This window comes from Numida meleagris, chromosome 23, assembly GCF_002078875.1.
Source record: "Numida meleagris isolate 19003 breed g44 Domestic line chromosome 23, NumMel1.0, whole genome shotgun sequence".
Taxonomy (NCBI): domain Eukaryota; kingdom Metazoa; phylum Chordata; class Aves; order Galliformes; family Numididae; genus Numida; species Numida meleagris.
Window position 1 is genome coordinate 1,605,263 of NC_034431.1, and position 18,203 is coordinate 1,623,465.

Genomic DNA, 18,203 nt, shown 5'->3' on the forward strand with positions numbered 1-18,203 from the left:
GGGCACCTGCCCCACCTGATTGGCCGCGTGCCTCGCGCCCCCGTTTCCCATTGGCTTAGCGAGAGGAGCACTGCGCCCCACTCCTCGGATTGGCTGCGGTGGGACGAGGAGAGTGTATAAGGGACGGGCGGGTGGGGGCACCCCCAGCCGGGCTGGGGGAGCGGTGTGATGCGTTCTGTGGGCCGTCACTGTCTCCTGGGGGGCTTCAGCTTCCCCTGCACGGAGCAGCTCTCCCTGGGGAGGCTCTGGGGTTGCTGGGAAGGGCTTGGCAATCCTCGCTGCCGTGTTGTGGTACCAGGGTGGGCTCATCCAAGGGCAGAGCAGGACCTGGCCTGGCTGTGGCCTCCTGCCTGCTGGGTGCTCTGCAGGCCTGGAGGACGGAACAAGGGCCCTGTGTGAGCAGCAGAAGCTTCTTTGTGTGGACTTTGGTAGCTTGGTCTTTGTACCAGTGTTGGTAGTTCCTTCAGCCCGATGAGCTTGTTCTTGTGGGTCATGGGATGGCTGTGGCATGTGACTGATTTCTTTCTTTATTGGACCTCTCGCTATCAAGGTTTGTAGTGTTGGGTAGCCTTGTCTGCTCCTGTGCTGCTCTTGTATTGAAAAAGCTTGTTAAACTATTGAATTAAAATGGGAAAAAAATGAGTTCTTGGTCCTTTGTCTTATAGACCCTAAAGGGAAAGATAACCCCATAGAGGGTTTGTTCTGTATGAGAAACTTCAGGTGGTGTGGAGGCCCCTCTTCCCTGAGCTGCTCATTGCAGATCCTTGGAAGGAGCCTTTGCAAAGTTTAAAAACCTAGTTCACAGGTCTTGCACTTTGAACCTGTTCTTCACAGCTGAGAGACTGAAATGAGAAGGCAGCGTTCGCCATTTGGTTATCTGCACACCAGTATTTCTAGCATATCAGTGACATATTCATGGTTCTTACAGGCTTTCAAAGAACGAGCAAGCTCAGCGCTGGGCATCCCTGTGAAACGCATATCAATATCTCTGTTTATGAGTTTTAATGGGAATAGAGGCTATATTGAACTCTTTCTTTTATTACTTTTTTCAACGATTGAGTTTTCTTTCTATTGGCTACGTTAGAGGATGAAATACTCGTGAATCAACTGATTTCACAAGAGGGTTATTTGACTCTTCTGTTGTGATGAAGTAATTGGTAGTCTCGAGCCTCCTAACACCTTCATTTTTAGGGTAAGAAAGAAGGTATATTTCTCAGGTTAGTCCTGAAATGAATGACTTGTCTCCTGAAATGTGATGCTTTTTAGCACTTTGCTACGTGCATTCTTCTCTTGTGTATTAGGTGTTTGAAACGAAGACGGCTTTATTACCATGGTATTGGATGAGATATTGATGTAGTTGTTGTTAACTGATGGAATAACTGACCACTTGCTCTTGACAAGAAGTCGGTATGAGGAGCTTGCTCTCATCTGACGCCTTCCTTTGCTATTAACCTGCATAGAAAAGCCTTAGATGAGCTCTCTTATGCTAATCTGCTTTGTAGTAAGCAGCTACTTGGAGTGTGTTTCTGACCCCCTGCAGCTGCTGTCAGCTGTGTAAACAGAATTTTAATTAATTTATAAGTGTAGCTAATTATGGAGGCTGACTTAATATCGTGAATTTTGTTTTGGCTTAAGCAAGAGCTGAGCTCTGTTTGCTGCTTCTATTTCTTTTTTTTGTGTTAGTATACCATAGAAATAAAAGTTGTGTTGTCGCCATTAGCTGGCCTTATGTGTTAGGTGCCCACCTGCTGTAATTTTGAGGAGGCCTGGTTTGTTCTCAGGGTCCCTTGCATTTCAAACAAGCATTCTGCAGCAGGCAAGTTTGGGGGCTTTTCTTTAATGTGCAGAAAAGAGGTGGTTTTGTCTCTTGAAAGCTTGAAGTGTGGTGGTGATTTAATGCAGAGAGATGGGAGAGGGAGCAAAGAAGCAGCACAGTCAGTTTGGGGGGTGGGGGGGAGTGAGTTCCAGCTTTAACTGGAGGTAGCTTTGGGAAGAGATGCATGAGCTGGAAGAGGAACAGGAGATGAGGAGCTGAGCCTGGTGGTGGTATGGTGGTGTTCTTAGTAAAACTGGAGAATGTCTCTTTGAAGGTCGCCTTTGCAACAAGGTAGACACACTTTGATACAGGTGTTTTCAGTTTTGTCCTTGTTGTTCTCAACTGTGCCTTCTCTGCTTTGTTCTTTTATCATTCTTCTCCCTCTGTCGTTTATAAACCAAATCAATTAAGTAAATGAGGTCGCTACCTCAAGCAGCCGAAGCCTGAGAGTTGTGGTTTATGGCCATAGCAGATGCTGAGGATATCACAGAGACTCGAGAATACAAAACATTCAAAAGAGGAAAATGACACGAAAAACGTAATAACGTGTTCAGAAAGCTGAGGTAGGGAGGAAGAAATCAGTGATGGGAATGGATAGGTAGGAGTCAAGCAAATGGAAAGAGAGGTGACTGAGAAGAGCATGTGTGTGAACGTAAATTTTCAACTTGCCTCTTTGCCTACCGAGAACAGGAAGGATGGATACTCGGAGAAACATGGGGTAAGACAAGAACTGAGTCTGCACAGAAGTGTTGTCTAGAGAGGGAGCTGCATCTCCAAGTAGGTCTGTAGCCAAATCCGTGAAGTTCTCCTGTAGGATGTAAATCTGCCTTGGAATTCGCTTGTGGTGCTGGATTATCTCCTGTGTTTTGTGGAACAAACAGACTTGTAGCTGCTTATGTGGTACTGACAGGGAGTACATGCACCATCCTGTTGTGGTATTGTCTTTGGAACTTGGACAATGCCCTTTATGAAAGGGCTTGTGTGATGTGTTGGAGGCGGTAGCAGGGGACCAACCTTGGGGATCTGAGAGGCTTCTTCCAGTTCACTGTTGCTGTGATGGATGTGGTGTAAGGATGTGGATGGATCAATTCATTACGTGCAATTTGAGTAAAGAGTGAGTTTGTGTTTGGCTGAGTTGTTCTATTTATTATATGACTAAATAAATTGAAGCCATTTTTCCTTTTGTGGAAATAAATAATCTCTGCTGTCCCAGCCCTGTGTGCGATTTCTATTTCTAACTCACCAGTAAAGCATAAATATTGTGGCTATATATTACCTGGTTATTAACATGCAGACAATGCACAAGAGCTGAGTTCCTTGAAACAATATGTGCTTCTGATGAATGAGGATGCAGAGGGAGAGACAGCAGTCGTGACTCAGTAGTCAATGAGGTTGGAACCCCAGCGTGCTTCCCAGCCGTCCTGCTGCAATGAAAGCATCTCCTTGCCAAGGAACCTCAGGAAATGCACCAACTCTGCCTTCTAGGCAATCTGGGGTAATTAACTTAAGTGTGGGATATAGCTTTTGCAGACACATGTGATGTTCCTTTTGAGTATCATAAATCACTTTCATATTAAAAGCTGGAGGAAGACCCGCGGTCATAAAACCCCCTTTGGTAACAATCTTGCTGTCCTTGCATATGGTTAGCAGTGAAACAGAGTGGTCAGTGAGCTCAGTACTTAAAGAATTAAGCTAATAGCCACTGCTGTTATTGCTGCAGGGAGCTCCAGTCTATATGCAAGCCTCTTTTACACTAGGGAGTAAATCACATTAGGTTTTTTTATGCGCCATTATTGTAAAGTGGCTTCTCATCTGAGGTACTGCAGTGGCTTTATGACTCCCTGAGAAGGGAAGCAGATTGCTCCTTTGCCCAGCTTTAATGTTCCTCCATCCCTGTCATCTCAAAGAAGGGACAAGAATGAATGTTTGGCAGCTGCTGGCTCCGGTGCTTTCTCAGCAGAATGTTCTTAATTGAACTTGGAGAGCTCTCTGCAGATGAAGCCCCCAGAGTTTTTGTCTCTATCTCCTGCGTAGTCCGATGGTTGAAAGGAGGTCTCATTCCCTAATAGCAGGTGTGTGAAGAAAATACAGGTGCTCTTGATCTTTTCTGATGACTTTCAGAGCTGAACTTCTCTTTGCAGCGCTGCGTGCTTTCACTATTTTCAATTTCTGTCAAAACTCCTCGCATGCCAAATAAAAAGAACAGCCGCTTTGCTGTTTTCTGAGGCCATTCTCAAAGCACCGCTCGCTCCCGTTCCCCGGCTGATGGGGTCGTAGGGCACCCACAGGGTGATGCGGTGTGGATGCTGTGATCTGTCTGAGGGTAGGCAGTGTTTTCATCAGCGCTTGCCCTTTGGGAGGTGGATGTCTGCTGCTGAGGACAGCAAGGCTAATGAGGACGTTGGTGCTGGATGGGGAATGAGGTGCTTTGCCCCGAATAGGGTTCATCCAGAGCTGGATGCGGCAAATGGGGGGAGCTGCTGATTTAATGACACGGCTTCAGATGAAGCGACACGCTGCTGGAATGGGAGAGAGGCGTTCGAGTGTGTTGTGGAGGTCAAAAGGAGTTCTCAAGTGAGATTTCCACAAAGATGAAGAGCTGGTCGCACAATGGCACGAAAAAGCTTTCCATGCAGAGGGACGTCGCCATTAGTGAGCTTTCTGGATTGGATGAGGAAGAACCAAAGACGAAGACCTTAGGTCTGTGGCAGCTGCAGCGGGTGTTAAGAAAAGGAAGGTAAATAGAAGCAGCATACTGAAATGAAGCCGTTTGCTCTTGGACAGGTTGTTGGTTTACCTGCACTTAGCCGGCAAGGCAGGCAGCTGGGTGTTCTGGTGCATAGATGTAGAGGAGGGTTCTCTTCCTGCCCTGTGTATCTAGCTGCTGACCACGCTCCAAATCAGATGCTTAGCAGCTGTGCTGGGGTCCTGCACTGATTTAAAGTCATGGAGCTGTGCTATCTTGCCATGTTTATGCTGTGTCCTGTCGCTGCCTTGCTGTTCTGATGCGCTGGAGTGATGCTGGGCTTTATTTATACCTACTGCTGCTCCAGCTCATGGCCTTACCCAGTGTGGACTGGGTGAAGCACACCTGCTATTCTGGACAGGAAAAAGCTGCCTTGAGCTACTGTAAATGTTTTAGCATCTTGCATGTTGTCATTGCTTCCTGCTCTCGGGCATGCTGCTTATCTGGCTGTGCGTGTGCTGGGGCAGTGACAGAACTGCAGGCAGCGTGTCGGGCGCTAGTTCCCAAAGTGTGTGTGCCCCATGAAGGTGCTTGTCTTGGCATTTTGGAAAATGCCTCGTATCGTATGGGGAGAAAAATCAGCAGTTGCAAAGCACGGTCTGGGGGCAAACAGTGCAGAGAGCAATTAGGGAATGTCCCCTTGTGTGCTGGTTGTTTGGCAGTGTTGGCACTTAGATAATTAAGCCTGAAGTCTCATGCTTCTGCTAAGAAAGCTTCCAGCTAGGCCCTGCGAGAGAATTAGTGGTTTTCTTTGCATACATCTCCCGAAGTGCTCTTGCTAACGGGATTAATGTGGGCACCACGTGGCCTAACGTACTCCTCATGATTCCTCTGCAGCTAATTTGATAGGATTGCAATACTGTGGCTGTGTGTGCTGAGCTGGACATCTGTTGCTTCCTTGTGCTGTGCAACGTCTCTGCTGAGAGAAGCCCACAGGGAAATCATTGAAATCTTGAGGCGCTGTGGCTGTCAGCATCACAGCTGTAATGAACTTTGATGGGGGATATGAGGAAGAAAATAAGGTCGTACAGGATTAATTAGGGAGCGTCCTATGTAGAAGGACTTGGGAGCAAAGTTGGTCAGGTCTTTCTGTCATCAGTGTGGGGACGCTTCCTCAGGAGCTTGTTCCCTGTCGGTGTCATTGGAAGTGACTTTGGGCTGGAGCTTGCTTTGGTGATCAGAACAAATGATAAGGATTCAGAGATGGAGTAGCAGTGCAGGAGTGCCTAGCAGAGGGGTGGATCCTAGGCCTTATTTTATAGCACAGAAACTCAGCAAATCCTGCAGCTCTTGTTCTCTGGCTGTTATTGCTCCACAGCTGTCTGGGCTGAGCAGTATGTGTTTTATTCCTCTGAAAAACGGCCATAGGTAATGGTACTGTTAATGGAAACCGTACCACTGAGCCTCTGAATTGGCTCAGCCTTGCTTTTTTCCCTATGATTTGAGATGTGTTGACCTTCAGAACTCGGACAAAACTTGAAATTAGTGCATTTGCTTTCTCTGCCATCTTTTTACCTTTTTTTTTTTCCGTAGGTACGAATCTTCACGACTAGTTGTGTCTATTAAAAACCCACGTGAAACCTTGAGTCTCCTTCCCACTCAAGTTGTAAGTTATTTGTGCCTGAGTGAGTCAACAGCTGCCCTCAGACCTCCAGTGTCTGCGGTAGGGAAAGTTGGCCCAAGCTTCCACTTGTTGCACCATATGGAGCGCATCCGTACCTTTCTCTTAATTTAATCTCTGGTTAACTTAATTGCGTTCTTCCTAACAGCCTAATTACTGTTATTTTAAAAACCAAAACATCAAACCGTGAAACCATTGGCACTTATTTTTTTTTTTATTGTTCTGAGCAACTAAATATTGGTTAATTGATGAAACTACTGGCTATTGTTAGTCCATCTACCTGGATTGGCTCTCGTTAACTAAGGGCAGTCAGACACAAGGGCTGCTTGGGATGAACAAAGCCATACAAAGCTGAGGGAAGGCGTTCATCTTGATGTAAAGCTGTTGGGCTGTTACTGCCATCAGCAGCCACGCTCCTCGCAGGCGGTTCTGGGATCACCAGGAGGGCTGAACCCAATGAGACGAGGCCTGGAGTTCAGTGAAAGTGGGAGGATTAGAGAGGAGGAAATCCCAGGATTAATCCTTAATAACATAGCGAGAAGCCTTGAGATAGCAGGATGAAAGGTTCCGTGCAAGGATGGATAATATTTCCTACTATATCAGAGCTTATGTGAGCTATAATAGATAAATTATGTTTATTTGTAAACGACCCAGCTTTCAGCTCTCTGGCTGTTCTCTGTCCTCGTTGCTGCAGTTCTTTTTTTCCATATAACGAGATCCCCTAGCTAAAGCATAGCACGCAGGTGCATCTGTTTCTTCTTCCTCTTCTCTTCAGTGCTTTTTCTTGGACACCTGGTAATGAGCCATGGGAATGGAGATAGCATTTCTGTTCATTTATCCCAGAACCTAATGCAGTGTGAACCTGATAAGTCAGAGCCTCCTGTCGCATGTTGCAGCGTGTTGCCCAGCATGAGACAGCAAATGTTAGACTCTAGCAATGCCCAGAAATAGCTTTCCCAAAGTTTGTATACACGGAAGTGATGCGATTTCTTTTTTTCCATTTATTTTTTCCCCCACATTCAGCTCAGTGACGTTTCTGTGCTGTTGATTTACACGTTCTGGCTGAGGCCAGCAGTTCAGTCGGTGCTCAGGTCTGCAGAGCTTATTCATTCGTGGTGAAATCAGCAGAAGGCAGAAAGTGTCTGCTTTTTTCCTTATCTTTTTTTAGCTTGACAATGACAAGCCAACTGCTGGCATTTGTGGGAATAAATTAGGACTAAAATAATTTGCATTTAAAATGCAAATGAATGGAAGCATCAGCAAGGAGCCTTCTGCTTTCTTCATGGTGCACAGACAGGGTACTGGCGTTGGATCAGTCCAGGGAGGCGCTGAGTATAAAACAAAGTTAATTGGACTAGCTGAAAAATGAAATGGGCTCAGCCTCATGCTAATTCCGGGGCCTGCGGATTTAGTGTGACATTAGAGAGGAAGAATTGGGAAGGAGCTGAACCACTGACTAAACCAATCACCAGAGCCATCAGTTACCCTTCTGAGATTCCCAGTGGCAGATTGAGAGGCCCCAGTAAAATGGTGAGAGGTGAATAAAACCTAGAGTGAGAGCAATTTGTCAGGATCCTTGGGCTTGCATCAATTAGAGCTTACGTTTCATTATTCTTTTTCTAAAAGTTGCCTTTGTGACTCTACCTGAATACCAGCTGGGGCTGCCCTTCTGTACGAGGTGGAAGCTGCCTGTAAGTGTGAGGCCAGCAGGTTTGGGTGAGCTGGGAATCCAGCGGTGCGTCTCTGAATGTATCCTTTCCTTTAGAAACGTAAGGTTGATTTGCAGCGTGGTTTGTTGATTTCTGGCCTGGTATGTGCCAGCAGGACCACGTGCAGAATGTTGTGCAGCATGCTTGTGGCTGAGGAGGGATGTGCAGGAGGAATTCAGCGCCCTTCAGTGCGGCGGTTGACTTCTTTCCAGGTTCTATTAAGGAGGAAATAATGATGCAGCATGCTTGAGAATGGAAGATGAGAATGCCCGCGTTCATTAAGCAAAGCTGGCTTTATTCTGGCAGTATGCTCCTGTAGTGCAGTAGCTGATAACATTAGCTCCCTTCCATCACAACAAAAACCGACTGGTATATGCGTGCTTTAATGTCTCCATCTCCTTTCTTTGTAGCCATGTTACTGAAGATCACCTTGTCTTCTGGAAGTAGAAGCACAGTGAAGAGATGAATCTACTCAGCCAGCCACTCCTCCAATAGTTATTTCTCATCATGGAGCACCACAGCAGGGAGGAGATGGACTCAAAAGAAGAAAGTCCTCAGGTGTGGCCTGACTCTGCTGAGCAGGACCAGAATGCTGCTCAGGTGACTAGTGCCTTGGTTTCTGCTTCCACTGGATTAGGCTCAGTGTAGTGGCTTTGCAAGCAAACGTTCCCATTCAGCTGTTTTTGGTCTATTTTTTTAAACTGTCTGGAAACTCAGTTTGTATTTGAGAGGAAATAGAAACATACTTGTAGTGATTCCAGACCCAAGCTTCAGAAAGTGGGCTGTGCAATCCGCAGCAGTGAGTACACGCACATTGAAGCGTACTGAATGAAACCAACCAGTAGCCATCTGCATTCCAGTGTCCAAAAATAAATACATAGAGTCATGTGGGAAATGGAAAGGTTATTCAGATTAATGAATATTAAGAAAATATGCGGTCTGTGGCAGCCCATTCTGTTGGCATCAGTTGAATTGGCTGGGACTGCGGGTGGACCTTTTAGGAAAGTAAGACAATTTTTTCCAGTCAGACATCTGGGTAGTGGGGAAGAGAGAAATGTTAATTGTCACTGACTAATGCAGTCAGATTCTGCTGTATGCAGCTAGTCCCTCCATCTCTGAGACGACGCAGCTGAGAATTTTTAGAAGACTAATTTGTTTTATTGTTTTGAATATGTTATGAGGGGGGTGCCGCGTGTCATTTGAACCACAAGCCAAGGAGTCTTGGCTTTCATGGTAACTTCCAGCTTTGAAATTTGTGAAGAAAAGCAGCTTTCAGTAACCTGTGTTCTCTGGGGTGGGATAACCGTGCTGCTGTTTGCACACAGCAGCTAAAAGCTTTGATCAGTATTTGCAGAGCACTCTCCGAATGTGAAACGCTGCGTGCATTTCTCCTGTAGTGTTTGCATAAGGATTTATTGTATGGAATCAGTGCTTAGCATCCCCTGGGGAGTGCCAGGTGTCTTCTGAAACACAAGCTAAAAGGTGAAATGGAGTAAATAAAATTTGCTTATGTGGCCTTACTTTATGTGAAAACATAGAGTCATGGATGTGGGTACCAAAGCTAGATTTCCTGCTAACTGTCCTATTTTTTCCTATGCATTGAAAATGGTTTTCAGTGTATAAAAGGTGTCAGCAGATAAGTATGTTCTTATTACCACTGGAATTAGCAATTCTGGCTTGTTTAAGGTAGGCCTCTGATGGTTATTGATGATCATAATGTTCAGTCGAAATAAATTTATTTGAATTTGATCTGCCCTGGAGGTAGCTTGTTCTGGTAGCCCTTGGAGTCACTGCTTTGTGTTTTCAGTTTTTTTCACTGTTTAAACAATTGAATTAATGAAACTACTGATGCTGTGTGTGCATGCTGCAAAGAAGCAATCGCGTATGTACTATTGCTGTCTCGTGATGGGTGCAATCCTATTACTTGAAGCAGTAATCAAAGTTAATAGATTCTGCTAGCCATTTATCAAACAGAAAAATTTCTTGCAATTATGGAACTAGCTGAAGTAATTATCCTAAATCCAGAAAGCAAGATGGAAAATAAAGGGAAACAGCATGTGTAGCAGAAATGCTAAGTCATGGCTTGCACCAGTGATGGAGCACCTGGTGGGAAGGCAGGGCCAGCCCAGGGAGCTCAGCTGCATGCAATGCACCTGAGTGACTGGAAGGGGTGGAGCCAGGATCCACGCCTTCCCAGCCCTCATTGAAGGGTTGGCAGTGGAGGTGCAGGGGTCTTGCTGGAGTTCCCTGCATACCTGAGGCCTTCTGAAGGTAAGCAGCTTCTTTCCTTTCTCTCTTTGCCCTTGGCTGCTGCATTTGAGCAAGTCCTCGCTTGCTGCAGTCCAGGACTTTGCTACTCTGCTGTCCTTGCTGTACTTGCATCACATGACAGTGTTACAACCTGGAACCAATGGTAGTTCTCACATCCAGATTTCTACGCTGCTAGCATAATTTAGATCAGATTATAAATACTATACGTAGAAGTTTTTTTTGTTTTCATAACACCTGGCTAAGTATTTGGGGCATAGGGCAATCTGTACTTCCAAGGATACCTCTGCGACCGATGCGTTTTGCATTGTTTCCATAGGGCTGTGCCTGCAGCCCTTTCAGTACAGGTTTTTTGTTTTTTTTTCCTCTTCCAGGTGCACTTTGTCCCGGAAGCGGGGACGGTGGCACAGATTGTGTACAGCGAGGAGCAGGAGCGTCCCTCTCAGCAGGTGGTGTACACGGCGGATGGCACCTCCTACACGTCCGTGGACACCTCGGAGCACACCCTGGTTTACATCCATCCCGTGGAAGCTACCCAGGCACGTGTGGTTCTGAGCCCACCCCCCCCCCCCTTATGGCGTCTAGGAAATGAAACAGGCTTGTTTGAGATTAAAGCCAGCTGCCAGCATGTGGTGTGACTGGAAAAGAGCAGGCAGTTACTCCTAACGTTTCTATCTGCCCGTTGCTGAACAGGGACTTCACGCTGTTCGTTTCGGTCTGATGTGCAAATGTGGCAATCAAAGGATGTTGAGGCTATGAATTACGAAACGCTTGTTATTTCCACTAAAGGTGGACAGGGTGGTAATTAAATCAGAAGCGTTTTTGAAAACACTAATAATCTCTCAAGAAATCCTGCCTCTGCCTGTATGCAGTAAAAAGCTGGGAGATCTGTGTCTTCTGCGAGAGTCCTTGTTTGTACAGTGCAGTTCTAATAATTAATTGTAACAATAACAGCCTTGCCTTTTTGCTGAGGATCTCAGTGAATTCAGTCTAATTTTGTAATCTCTCTTCACAGAAGTTGTTGATTGCATAGGCCTAGGTTGTTTTTCTTGATAATTATATTAAATATCAAAGAGCTTTTTTTTCTTCTGACAGCATGTATTTATACGGAGTTGATATAGCACGCATTTGTACCTCTGCATGGATAGACTTAAAAAAAAAAACCAACAAACAAAACACAAATAGGCATGCTTCATCAGAGTGCTTTATGTTCTTGGACTGAATAGACCAATATTGCTGCAGAGTGTATGTGCATGGCCCTGGCAGCAGCACTGCCATAGCCTTCTGTGGCACAATCTTGTCTCTTGTGCAGTTTTCAGCTGCAAAAAAGCAGTTCCTATGTGGTGGGGTGTTCTGAGAGGATAAGATATCAAGAGGATATCTCCCAGGAAGTTAATGAAAGTGATTCCAGAACTCTCTGAATATTACCACTTTGTCTAAATTAAAAAATGCACCGTAGGAGTAAGATGTTATCATGCAAAAAGCGCCAAGGGAATTCTTACCACATTGCTTCAGTTTGCTGGAACCAGACTGCTGCATGCTCGGGTATTTCAAATGTTGGCCCAGCAAGCAGGCAGACTGCTGTCAATGCTTAGTGTTCCTCTGAGTTCTGCTCTTCCTATGTGGAAGCACTCCCAGCAGGGCTGTTCTTGCAGACTACCATATGAATATTGGAGTTGCCGTGTCTTCTATTAAATGAAAACAGACATCCTCACTCTACTGAATTCATGAGTAGGATGTGCCTGATAGCCACATGCTTTCTTTTGAAGAGCTCTCTTTTGAACTTGGGGGAAGATGAATGAATCTGCTGTGTTAATAGGCATGTTAAAAGCTAGCAAAGGGGGTTATTCCTATGGGGATTGCTTTTTGGTGGCAGAGTGATACTTGTGTGCGTTAGGAATGCTCAACCCTGAGGCCAGCTTGATAAGCCTTTTTCACTTTGTCTAGACTCTGTTTACAGATCCGTCCCAAGTGGCTTACGTCCAGCAGGATGCCACCACACAGCAGGTAAGGAAGAGGAGACATCGTTTTTCTTGGGCTTGAAATTGTAAGGAACATTATTGACAGAGCGTAAAGAGCTTACCCTGATTTTGTGAAATGGCAGTCTGCAGTCATTTACCATCTTCCCAAAGATCATGAGCAAAAAGCGGGTGTTAGCAAGAGACCACACTACCTTGGTTTTTTTGTGCATGAATGTCAATAGAAAGATGAGTGTGAATTTATTTTTTTAATACATGTTCAGCAGCAATACAAATTTACTGCCCCGGATGTCATGAGAAATCCTTCAGCAGTATTGCTTTAAGTCAGTCAGCAGGCTGATATATCTGCCTTCATTTTAATGTCATTCTGGAATGACTGAGTTTGAAGTTGTCCCCGTACAGGCTCTGATCAAAATACCTAGAAGTCCCTACAAGCTTTCAGGGAGAGAAATTGGTTTTGATTCGAGTTCTTCATTTACCAGAAACTTCCCAGGAAAATAACTGTGGAATCTGAAGGAACTCAGTTGCTGGCTCACTTGTCTTCGTGGGGCATCCCAGGTGTTCTGCCTGACGTACTTGCCTGTAGGAAGTGGTCTGGGAACAGAACAAACCTGGAGGCTTTTGTAATGAAATTTGATAATACCACTGTTTGGGGTTTTTTCTTCTATTCTGCACAATTTTTTAACTAGTATCTTTGGGAACTGTAGTCAGGTACAGGTGCTTTCAGATCTGGATTTCTAGTTCAAATTTTGCTCTTCTCATAGAGACTTAAAATCACTGCTGCTTTTGTCTCTTGAATGACACGTGTGAACTAATGTGTTAGATGGGAATCATCAGCATACTGCTAATGCTGTCATTACAATGGGTATTGGCAGTCTTGGGGCAGAGTGGAGGGTTGAATGTGCCCTGAAAATCAAGCTTCGTGCATAGAGACGTCCTAAACTGAGACACAAACAGGAAACTGGATGGCATCAAGGCGTTAGGTGTTTTTTGTTTCTTTTGAAGGTGGAATTTTGGATATTTTTGCCTTACCAGTTTTCCTCCATAAATAAGCCAAAAATGCTACTTGATCATCTCAAAGCTTATTCAGCAAATTTTCTCAGTAACTACATGATGAAATTGGAAGGACGGAATACTTGCGTGCGGCGCAAATGACTCTGACAATAGGCTGTGAGCTGTTGCTCTAATATGCTGAGTACCAAGGGCATCAGAATTCTTGTCTGCGTGTCCTCAGACTGCCCTCCTTTCCAAGATTGACAGCAGTCCCAGCAGAGCAATCTCATTATGGCAGGTATTGCCTTTGCAGGTGTTTTTACATCAGCGTTTCATGCGGGTCATCCCTGAACAAAGACATCTTTGTCTTTGGGAAAATTTTACTGAAAAAAAAAAACCACTTTAAAATTTCCTTTTAAAATAATGCTCATATTCTTTGCGTTGTCTGGAGTTTACATGGAAATGAAAGCTAGGGGTATGTTTGAGGTGTGATTAGTGGTGAGAAATGCTGATCTGTGGTGCAAATAGACACCAGGTTGTATGAGCCTCTCGATGCTGGCGGAGCTGCAGGTGTGCTGCTGAGTAAGGATGCTTCTCTATTGCCCCTTGGCATCAAACATGGGAACAGCAGGCAGTTCAGCTGCTATCTTGGAGGTTTCCTGTTTGCTTTCATGCGCTTCCCTGAAGTCTTTTTATGTTTTTTTTTTCCTGTAGGTTTATAAATTACTTTTAATGCATCTTCAAACTAGATTGGAAGTGTTAAAACTATCTGCTTATGTTATGAATTTTCTTGTGTGTTCCTTTACTGCTGGCATACTTCCCTGTTCTCAGTTCTCTCTGATATTTATTATGCACTCTGTAGTGGGGCAGAGGCTTTAATTTTAGCATCAAAGCTGCTCAGCAGTCAGAGACACGAACTAGTGGCCACATAATGTCAACTGTAGAGAGGGATGAAAAATCATGCAGTGTACTGGCACGAGTGGCTGCATAGATAAGCAGAGCACCGAAGACAGGAGAGGTGGTTCTTAAGAGTTCAGTTCTGCTTTATCACGGAATGGATGGAACAGTATGTGATGATGTGTTAATTTTTCTGTTACTACACGAAGAAATGGTATCAAAATTGAACTGAGAGTGGATGGCGTGGCCAGATAACGTCATCACATTGTTGCTGGAGTTTGTCCAAGGAAAAGGAAGAAAGTAAATTTGGAAATGGAAGAGACAAACTAAGACTCTAGTTCAGTGGCTTACCAAGAGGTAAATAAAGAGCTGATCACGCTTTGTTTTAGCCACTTTGAATCCCAGGCTGGATAGCACTTCTGCTTTAAGTCAGGAGTGGGCCATGAGCTGAACAGCTTCTCAGTTTGAGTTTTGTAGCTTTTCCCGTTGTCTCTGGATTTTTTAGGCTTTATGCAAGTCTGTTATCCGTACTAAAAACGTCATTGAAATGCTGCAGATTTTGACCTAGCGTAGGACTCCAGGGAGCTTTGCATGCAGGGCGCTGCCCGTGTAAAAGTGAAAAATGGAAATGATGCAGTGCTAAAATGAGTGCCTATAATTTTAGGTAACTGTGCTCTTGCCTGCTGCTGCTCAGAGCATGAATCCCACCAACCTGTCCGTGCTCGGCAGCGTTGCCGAATCCCCCCAGCCAATGGCTCTGGAGCAGGGTCAACAAGCAGATAGAGTAAGTTGCCAGGCACCCTTTTCTTTTGAATGTGAAAGTACACTGATTTCATTGCTCCATTGTCTCAGGTGATTAACCATGTCTGAGTGATCCGGGAGGAGATGCTGGAAAGCTGTAGCACAGATTTGTACTGTCTTTCATCATCTCACCGTGGAATAAATGTTGTGGTTTTTTTTCTATGAGAGAGAGATCGTGTTCTCTAGTACACAGAGAAACCTCTTCTGTGGATTGTTTTGTCTTGAGCAAGCACCTTAAAATAATCTTAGCTTTGAGAAACAAAGTTAACAGAAGGGGTAACTCTGTCATGTAGGACCAACTGGGTCTCCTTGCCAGTCTCTTGACAGCTTTACTGTGCACAGTATTTCTTGTTCCCTACCTGAGAAACCTGTGTGGCTGATGGATATTCAGTGCACTGCACGTCAGTTAAAATGTAGGGAAAGCCAAGGAAAAACTTCATTAAAATAGCGAGAGAATGAAATACCCTCAGATGTCTTCCATGTCTCATAGTTTATCTCTAGTCTTGGTGTTGTCTCCTCCCTTGTTGACTTTTTTTACACGTGTTCTTGGGATTGTTTTCATCTGATTGTACGGTAGAAGGAAAAAAAGCCACGTACCAAAGTACAGGATTTGATGGTTTGTACAAAGCAAGTTAAAATACAGCTTTAGGCTCTGGATAACTTCAGAGAGCCTGGACTTCGTTTCATTGCTGAAACTTCTCAGGAACATTCAGAACTTCTCACTTCAGCTTCTTCTCCCTTGAAGTCAGGCCTTGCCAGAGCTGTCCTGGGTGAGACTGTCAGCAGTGGGGAATTCAAACATCCCTCAGCATTCATGTATCGTGTAGCATCACTTTCCTTCCTCCTCCTTTCCTTTACCAGAGGAAGCAGAAAGAGTAGGCTAGCAGGAGCCTTCGTTGCTTGTCTTGGTAAGAGTGTTTCTGAACCAGTTCTGATTGCTAATTGTGAATTCTGTCCTCAGGCATCGTTACCGGTGCATAACCAGGTGTTACCTCCTATGGAGGCAGTGGATGGTTCTGACCCTTTAGCACCGCTGCAGAATCAGATGGAAAGGATGGAAACAAAAGAGGAAGATGATGAGGATGAAGAAGATGATGAAGATGGGGAAGACACTGACATGGATGAATGGGATCCCGATCCACCTCGACCATTTGATCCCAATGATCTGTGTAAGTATGTGAAGTAGTAGGTAGTACATCAGCTGCCCTTCCCTTTCTTTTGCTTTCACCAAGGCCTCTAGTAGGTGGAGTCAGAGATCACTCATACTTTTAGCAGTAATAACTAAAGCCCTTAATATCCAGAAATGTATGCTCACGTTGGGCTGTGTCACGTAGAAGGCAAAGTGAGATAGTTGTTTATTTTGTGGGAGGCTACCCTCTCTAATCTTTTAAAAGGAAGACAGACTATTGGAATGAATGTTCCCGTATCTGAGACGAAGATGCTCAGAGCAATAAGGCTGTCTCTTCTGAGCTGGTGCGTGAGTGTCTGTCTGACAGTCATGTCCTCTCTGACTTTGTGTTATAGGGTGTGAAGAGTGTAATAATGCCCATCCCTCCGTGTGTCCAAAGCATGGACCTTTGCATCCAATCCCCAACCGGCCTGTGCTGACCAAGGCAAGAGCCAGCCTCCCCTTGGTGCTCTACATAGACAGGTTTTTGGGAGGTGTCTTCTCCAAAAGGCGTATCCCCAAACGCACGCAGTTTGGACCTGTAGAAGGACCCCTGGTTAGACAGACTGAACTTAAAGACTGCTATATCCATTTGAAGGTAAGGATGTGCATGCATGTGAGGAGAGGGGAGGAATTTGTACGTGGATTTTTGTGAATTTGAGTCAGTGGCTCTGACTTGATCAATTACTTTACTGGACAAGTTCTTTTGCTCATTTCTGAATATAACTCGGAAATATCCAGCTGGCTTTGGCTTCAAATCTGTCCTTTTATCCAAGGAGACAATAATGATGATGAATATTCTAGCATTATGGTGTTATGATGGATGAGACTTAGAGTATGAAGTGCTGTGAATCACTGTCATGTAGGCAGAAGCAACGTGTAGACAAAAATAGTGGTATACATAAAAATAGTCTGAGGATGTTTTGCAGCCATTATTTTGCGTCATGCTGTAGCTTATCTTAAATTGTTTTCTCCTTTCCCCTTTCCCTTCTTCCTCCCCCAGAGTGTAGGGGAGAGGAGAGATTATTCTCTCGCGTTCCCCTTGCCAAGTCTATTGGCATGAGGTAAACTGGATTTCACTGATTTCTGTTTTACATTTACTGGCTTGATTGTAGGAGTTACTCTAGGATTTGCTTGAGATAAGGTCTGCAGTCCTAAGAGCACCGGTCTTTGCAGTGGTCAGCGTCTGACTTGGACTACAGGCAGATAACCCAAAAGAAGTTAATTTGAAGAAGTGGTGTGTTTTTTTTTACAGCTTGAGGCACTGTGAGTCCTGAAATAAAAAGTGGGTGTGCTAGTTAGAAACATCTGACAGCATCTGCTGTATACACTACTAGAAGTTCAGCTTCTTGTGCCTCACTCGCAGCCACACATCACATACTGTGGCTGACTTTGAATGAGTGGTCTCCCTCATTAAATTGCTGCCTGTGTCTAGATATTTTCCTATGTACTGCTTGTTCTTGGATCCCCGTTAGCAAAGAGAAGATCAGCTATGTGCTCATTGCTTTTCTGATGTAAAAGCTGTGTAGTCAGTAGATTTTTTTAGGAATTCAGGTTCTTTCACATCTGCTGCAAGAAAGTTAGTCATAGGTATGATTATGTATATATGATTTTTATTACAGGTGTCTCTTGATAAGGGTGACAGAAAAGACAGAGATTTGCAAGAGGACCTGTGGTTTGAACTTTCTAGCGAGGCTCTTTGCAACTGGATGATGTTTGTGCGTCCAGCTCAAAACCATTTGGAGCAGAACCTGGTCGCCTATCAGTATGGCCACCACATCTATTACACGACCATTAAAAACGTGGAGCCCAAACAGGAGCTCAAGGTATGGCATGGTTCATGTTTGGGGGCTTACTGTTTCTGCTGATGGAATCAGTTTCAATTGCTCGCTAATAAGCACATCTCCAAGAGCCACAAATGATTGCTGTAAATAATTAGAGCATTTCTTAGGGCTTCCTCACGTGGTGGCCTGAATCAAATGTCACTGAACTCGGTAGTCAGCCACTTACGGGTTTGAAATGAGTTTGGCTCAGACATAAAATGAGGACGCTTAAAATTAGAGCATGTAAATGATTTGCTTGTCACTGTCATGCTTTACACTGCATATATTTTGCTGATGCAATCTAATTTTTATTACAGTAGTCTTATTCTTTTTAGTTCTGGATGCCCTTTCCAGTTAGTCCTATGTGCCCTTGACATGTTTT

At 44.6% G+C, this 18,203-nt stretch overlaps 1 protein-coding gene across 11 annotated transcripts in view; it reads left to right on the forward strand.

Annotated features, from left to right (window-relative positions):
• PRDM10 (PR/SET domain 10) overlaps positions 1-18,203 on the forward strand; it is a 40,861-nt gene that overhangs the window by 830 nt on the left and 21,828 nt on the right. For 5 of the 11 annotated variants that reach the window (XM_021376251.1, XM_021376249.1, XM_021376256.1 and 2 more), the window contains 7 exons: positions 8,303-8,492; positions 10,535-10,699; positions 12,108-12,167; positions 14,694-14,813; positions 15,792-15,999; positions 16,355-16,596; positions 17,621-17,824. In XM_021376251.1, coding sequence (XP_021231926.1) covers positions 8,400-8,492; positions 10,535-10,699; positions 12,108-12,167; positions 14,694-14,813; positions 15,792-15,999; positions 16,355-16,596; positions 17,621-17,824 — 1,092 coding nt within the window. In that variant the 5' untranslated portion in view covers positions 8,303-8,399. The other 6 variants (XM_021376250.1, XM_021376252.1, XM_021376253.1 and 3 more) reach the window with 6 other exon arrangements.